This window comes from Idiotropiscis lumnitzeri, chromosome 2 (genome assembly GCF_059441095.1).
Source record: "Idiotropiscis lumnitzeri isolate Australia: NSW breed Sydney's pygmy pipehorse chromosome 2, RoL_Ilum_1.0, whole genome shotgun sequence".
In the NCBI taxonomy this organism is placed as follows: Eukaryota; Metazoa; Chordata; class Actinopteri; order Syngnathiformes; family Syngnathidae; genus Idiotropiscis; species Idiotropiscis lumnitzeri.
In genome coordinates, this window is record NC_142392.1 from 11,069,268 (window position 1) to 11,076,481 (window position 7,214).

Genomic DNA, 7,214 nt, shown 5'->3' on the forward strand with positions numbered 1-7,214 from the left:
TGGGAATTGAAATAGATAAAGATATAAAATTTGGTGGGTCTACGTTAATTACAATATCTTATTCAAGTGACTGATACAAGCTTTACAAACAAGTTTAAAAAGGAGTGCAATTAATGGTTACCAGACGAACAAGTGTGTCTGCACATAGACGAGAATGCAAGTCAGTCAATCAAGACATACAAGCTTGCAGCATCACGTTACCTGCGTGACTTCTTAAGATAGAAGACAGAACATTACATGGTACCAGGTCGCGGGTCAAGAAAAGGACAGACGCGAGATGGACTCCGTAAGGCCACCAGAAGCGCTGAAAATTACGGGAAATGTGGACGCGAGTTGGCGCGCTTTCAAGCAACAATTCCTGCTCTACCTTGCCGCCGTGGGAGTCGGAAACAGAGCGGACAAAAGAAAAATAGCCCTTTTGCGAACCAATGCCGGAGCCGAGGCCATCGAGGTATTCAACACCTTTGTTTATGATGAACCCGAAGATAAAGACAAGTTTGAAAAGGTCCAGTGGATTTAATTGCAGATACACTTGCAAAGACATTTTCAAGTCGGACCTTTCAAGAGAAGCTATATCGTCCAACACTCACTCAGTGGTGCGTAAGTGTGTTTCTGGATATTATTTGTCCAGCCGTGGTGTCATAAATGATGGTATTTTGATGGGGATTCATTCACGTAGGACAAAGTAGGACTTCACTGAAGGCACAGGTATGAAAAGCACTGAAGTAACTTAAAAAGTAAAAGTAAAAAAAAAAAAAAAATTACGACTGTTTAAGAATGTGCAAGAAAGAAAAATGTTGACAAATGTTGCAAATAATGATATTTTCCAGGAGGTATTTATTTCTTTGTTGTTTATTCATTCAATTCTATACTTATTTCAATATTTGAGTATTATTTTTCTTTCAATATGTCGTATATTTTGTCTTTGAAGTGTGGGTTCTTGCTGCCTTCCGGAGAGGCAGCCGAGCAAGGCTGGATTGGTGATGGAAAACAACTGGTTCAAAAAAGATTTTTTTCTCGTCATATGCTGATGTCAAAAGAAGTCTCCCAAAAAACGTGCGAGCCCCGTCTCAGACATTCCCTTCTTCTAGGGAATGCCCAAATAGGACATGAATATCTAATTTTCCCTTGTTGCATATGCATTCCCATCCCGCTAGTCTTCGGGATTTCCCTCCAAAAGTCCCCCAGAGGGAGAGCAGATGCGTCTCCCCGTTGATACGACCAGTCTACTCGTGACCACCTTAAATTACTTCCATACCCTGGAAGGTCACTGACCTGGCGAGAGAATTGCCCCCACCATTAACAATGCTCAGGCATATTTTCTCTCAGGGCAGTATCTGGTTACATCGGACCTTCAGCACCAAGACTGGTCACTTCTGTGAGCTCCAGTCCCTTCATAGTTTCATAAAGAGAATTACTTCCCATATCTAAATTAGGCCATTTAAAAATACAAGACTTTTTTTTCATTTATTTCAATTTATATTTAAGCTTGTATATGTAATACTACAATATTTATTCAATTATTTTAATATGTGAAATTATATCAATATTAATTTTAACCTTTTTATTTCACACTTGAATATTTCTGAACAAATTTGTTCATTTGAATATGTATGTAATTTAAATTATTCCATCCATCCAGCCATTTTCTGCCGCTCATCCGGGGTCGGGTTATTGAATTAATTTAATACTTAAGTATTTTTTATATTTCAATATTTATTTCAAAATTAACTCTTCTCAATGTGTTCAATATTTATAAAATGTTTCTATATTTATTATTAATTGAATTAAAGCTGTATGTGGTTGCCAATTTTAAAATTTCCCTATTTCATTATATAAGTAATCCAACGTATAAAAAATATAATTTAGCATGAAAAAAAACATTTGGTATATTTGACAAAATGAAAGTTTTTCCGAAGTGAGATTCTGCTTAGCAACAAACGCCAAACGCTTGATAGAGCTCAACCTAGAAAGTGTATTTAGCCAGTCAGGAATTTATTCAGAAACCGTAATTATTAAATCTATGTGAGGGGATATTTGAAGAGTTGGAGTTTTGTTCAATAGACCATACATATACGAGCCAGCCAAACACAGCGAGAAAACCAGCGCTGACTCCAGTCGCCATCAAGTTGCCAACTCCTGACATTCCAAAACCTTTGAGAGAAACTGAGACGATTTGCGTTTCTCTTTCTGGTTCTTTTTATAGTTCAACTTCTAGTTCTGTTTTTCACCTTTTCACACAGCGTAATGAAGGCCAGTTGAGCAAGTGGAACAAGTGATTTTATTGATGATTGTGGAAGGCACCGATATCATCAGCACCGTTTCTTCTCACACCTTTTCCATTAGGTACGATTAAAAAGACAACTGCAAAACATAATGTTAAAAAATGTTGTTCCAGGCAAAGGCAATTTATTTCCTTTACATGTTTGATGTAAACACACGAAAAAATCATCATCACTCACACACAATGGTTCTTCTGGCACGAATCACATTGGCTTAAAGTCAATAAAAGAGCTTTGCAAAATTCAATATATAATATTTTATTCAAAATCACATTTACATCTTACCACAAAGAGTCAGTTCCTTGAGTTTTTTGTTGTCTTTTTTTTAAGCTTCAAGGATCGCTGCAATTCTCACCAGAACAATTGTGTCTCTCAGCACTACGTTTAGTGAAGAATTTTTTAGCACAAACACTGCAACTGAATGGCTTGTCTCCACTGTGTGTTCTTGTGTGGCTTCGTAAATACGACTTTCGAGAGAACCTCTTGGCACAAACTAAGCAGGAAAAAGGTTTTTCTCCACTGTGCGTTCTTGTGTGGATTGTTAAACTTGAATTTTGAGAGAAGCTTTTACCACAAACTGAGCAAGAAAAAGGGTTTTCGCCAGTGTGTGTTCTTGTGTGACAAGTTAAATGTGACTTTGCAGAGAAGCGTCTACCACAAACTGAGCAGGAAAAGGGTTTTTCACCTCTGTGTGTTCTTGTGTGTTCTGTTAAAGTTCCCTTTTGAGAGAAGCATTTTCCACAAACTGAGCAGGAAAAGGGTTTTTCTCCACTGTGTGTTCTTGCGTGGGTTGTTAAATGCGACTTTTGAGAGAAACTCTTGCCACAAACTGAGCAAGAAAAAGGTTTTTCTCCACTGTGTATTGTTGTGTGTTTTATTAAATATGACTTGAAAGAAAAGCTTTTGCCACACACTGAGCAAGAGAAAGGTTTTTCTCCATTGTGCGTTCTTGGGTGCCTTACTAAAGACTTTCGAGAGAAGCATTTCCCACAAACTGAGCAAGAAAAAGGTTTTTCACCACTGTGTGTTCTTGTGTGCGGTTTTAAAGACAGCTTTGCAGTGAATGAGTCAGTGTGACATGCCCTTTCACCTTTAGCTTGCCCATCATCATCATCATCATCATCATCGTCATGAGCGTCTGATGTGTCCTCATTATGTGCTTGTGATGGGCCCCAGTGGTCTTCATCACCTTCTGTTGTCACGTGATGACTTGAGCTGCTGCTTGTAGGCTCCGCCCCTCTGTTGTCCTTACTCTCATCCTTGTTTTCATCTTCAGTCTTTATCGGGAGAACGTTCACTGGTGACTTGTTGATCTCCTCCTCGTCCTCCTCCTTTTTGATGTGAGTCAAGTCTGGCTCCTCTTTCACAGAACGGAGATCGTTTTCACAGACGTCTGCAGAAAGCAAAAAGACAAACACACATTTTTTTTGGTCAAGTCAAAGCTCATGCGGCGACTTTGTCTTATATTGTTTCTAGCGTGCTACCTTGACTTGTGCCTGCCGCATACGGAGCAATGCGTGCGACTCCGATTTGGACCGGACCATGGGGACATTTCACAAAATCACGTCCTACGATGTAAACCTCCCTTTAGCAGCACAACAGTGATAAACGAGCATTTAAAATGGAAGCACGTTGCGGCTGATGCCCAATTTCATTCCTGACATAGTCACAGACGTTTCTGGAAGCGAGATGAAGTTAGCACACACAGGCTATTGTGTGGGTGTGATGGAACACCTGTTGTGGGACCCTAACATATTGATGGGGGCCACTGGGGGCCATCGCAACATAATGTCATTGATAAAATAGGAATCGTTCAAGTGAAATATGTTTACAAGTTTTTCATTTTGCATTGAGAGATAGTTTCATTGTGGGTACTTTTTGCTTCCATTATAATCCGGATCCCTAAAAGAATTAAAGGGGCCCTGGAATCAGAGTCGCTATTTATTGTATGATTTACGTTTGGTTTTTTTTTACCCAAAATGATATTTATCCTGCGAGTAAGTTCCGACATTACCCTTTTTATTTTTATAAAATTTCTGTTTTGAAATAAATTTTAAAACAAAATTACGTTTGAAGAGTAAAAGTTCTTACACATAAGCATTAAGCAACAACACTTTCACTCTGACTTTCATGTTGACATATTTGAATAATGACTGTATATTTTAAAGTTATCCAATATGTATTAAAATTAGACTAAGATACACCATAATATGAGTTCACTGAATTATTTTGTAACCGCAATGATGTATAACAGCCAGAGGGTGTCAGTAATGAGTAACAAAGTAACACAAGACCTCCCACTGATACATCATCATTGTGATTTGGATAAATTACCAGGAACTATGAGATGCAAACCACCTGGGCCACAGGAACTTTATTACCAGGAACTAAATGTTCCTGGACTTGTTGGTGGAAAAGGGGGTTGTGACGTTCTCCCTTTTTAAGCCCATAGTAAGCCAAAGATGCAGATGCATTCCTTGCAGCATGCGCTTGTTCACTGATGCGATCCGTGCAACCCTGGATGGAGGCATTCAATGTATTTTAAATGTTTGGATGGGGTGAAACTACGCACATGTGCACAAAACAGTGCAGAGCCACCGGAGGTTCATTGACTCTCACCCGACCAAGCCAGTACAAAGTTAATAAATAAACAAATAAAACCAATACGTACTTGATTTTTTTTTTTAAAAAACGTAATATTTTGTGTTTTATCCACTAAAATTGATCAACCGCCATTAATGTTTTCGCCGCAGTGTACACATATTTTAGATTCAAGCAGAATTCCTTCCGTAAGGAATTGCTTGAACAAGATATAAAAAACAGAAAATGTAAAATGTTAAATAATCAGTTCAAATTTTATACTGGGAAAACATGGAGTTCACCCCCCACTATTGGTTATTCTTTGGCATTTATTTTCTGCACTGATTTCATTTGGCATCAACAAATGTTCAGCAAACCGACAAGTAAAAGGCAATATTTAAAAATAAAACGACAATATCCTTGAACGTGTGATGCATATTTCTAACGATAGAAAGTCGTTCTATACAAAGCAAATGAGAGTTAGACGTGTACAAACCTGCTTTGTGTTGCACAACACGAAGCTGCTTGCAACCTTCGCCCAGCAGTTGAAGATGTTGCTCGTTCTCTTCTTTTATTCCACAAAGTTCCTCTTCGTACTTGGGTGTCGTTTTTGCACACATTTTCAAATGATAATTCCAAAAAATCTGCACTTGATCTCTGCTTGGCGATGAGTCGTTAGCGGCTAGCTAGCTAACAAGCTAAGCTAACTACGCCGAAAAGCATCAACGCGCGAAGATGAGGTTATCGGACACAAAGACTTAATGAATTATGTCGTAGTCCTTTAGAGTAGCACTGGACATCCTATGAGGAAATTACAGTCAGTTCCACACGAAATCAGAAGAATTTAGCGGTGGCTGTTTTTGTTCCGGTGTGGACGGGTCGGTGGATGTGGTCGATGTCTTGCGGAAGCTGCGCGCTTGCTAATGACGTCATGCTTTAAGCGCGTATTTTTCAAATATATTTCTTTGCTTCTATGTTTGTTTTTACAACTGGCTGTTCTATTTTAATATATATATTTTTTATATAATATTTTATTTCGGTTGATTAAAAAAATTAACAAAATAACTAAATTCACGCCACATTGGTGAGTCATCTCACGCGTCACTTCCGCCTATGCCCAGAGAAGCCGCTGCTGCTCCAGCAGTGGGACGTTTACGATTCTCTGACCGATGCTGCGGTTCACTCGGGCTGCAAGATTGTATGAATATAATGTCTGCATATACTAGTAGTGCTTCTCAATTATTTCACGCCCGCCCCTACCAAGAAGAAAAAGATTCGCTCCCCCCCACCACCAATTTTTTTTTTCTGTCTTTGTATCGTGATGTTAGATTGTCAATAAAATATCCCTTAACTAAGCTAAATTGATAATATAATTTTGAGAATTATTATTGTGAGGATCTCGAAACTCAGTACTCTGTTGTGCAAATATTGATGAGATGATAAATATTTACTCATACGTTTTTTGTAAAATCTTTATTCACAAAAGCAAACCAAACACATTTATGAATACCAAAATCCATGCGATGCATCTAATTTGAAATACTTAGCACCTGCCATGTCACTCAGGATTTTTTCACGCTTGGGAATCTGATAATGTTCTCTTATATGAAACAAATCAGTGCCTACCTTCTGCCAGGGAGTTGTGGGAAGGTCAGCTACCAGCATTGGATCTTTGACTTGTTTGTGTTGATGTTTTTGGCAAACTTGGCATTTTTAAATCATTTCTTCTATGTCTTTGTTAATGCCCGGCCAGTAGATGGCTTCTCGTGCTCTTCTCTGACATTTCTCCACTCCCAGGTGTCCTTCGTGAAGACGCTGAAGCATGTCCTTGTGCATAGCTTGTGGAACTACAATCCTGTCCGTCCTCAGCAGGAGGCCGTCCGCCATGCACAACTCCGCTCTCATCGGGTAAAACTGAGGGCAGTTCCCTTTTGACCATCCATTGTTCATACATTGTGACACTTTGTTCAAGACTGACAGCATAGCGTCAGTAGCAGGAAGTGCGTCTGTGACCATGTTAATGTGAGCCTCAGCCTCCTCCGCCGTAACGCAGTCCTTGATGTCACTGTTAGGGTGCGACGCTCGGGATAACGCATCAGCAAGCACTATGTATTTTCCAGGCGTGTATATTAGCTCAAAATCATAGCGCTGCAATGTCATCATCATGCGTTGAATTCTGGGCGTCATGTCATTGCGATTTTTCTTCCTAATTGAAATCAGTGGCTTATGATCAGTCTCTGCTATGAACGTGGGCAGTCCATAAACATACGTGTGCAATTTGCCACATCCAAACACTAGACCCAGTGACTCCTTTTTGATCTGTGCATAGCATTTTTCAGTCTCTAACATTGA

The 7,214-nt window shown here is 39.2% G+C and overlaps 1 protein-coding gene across 1 annotated transcript; it reads right to left on the reverse strand.

The window, feature by feature from the left end:
• Nucleotides 1–2,604: 2,604 nt before the first annotated feature.
• Nucleotides 2,605–5,735, reverse strand: LOC148341675 (uncharacterized). Its single transcript, XM_088287099.1, has 2 exons — nt 5,359–5,735; nt 2,605–3,675 (listed from the first exon to the last, which is right to left on the reverse strand). Exons 1-2 carry the CDS (start codon nt 5,480–5,482, stop codon nt 2,615–2,617), a joined length of 1,185 nt encoding a protein of 394 aa, XP_088143225.1. The 5' UTR covers nt 5,483–5,735; the 3' UTR covers nt 2,605–2,614.
• Nucleotides 5,736–7,214: the final 1,479 nt, after the last annotated feature.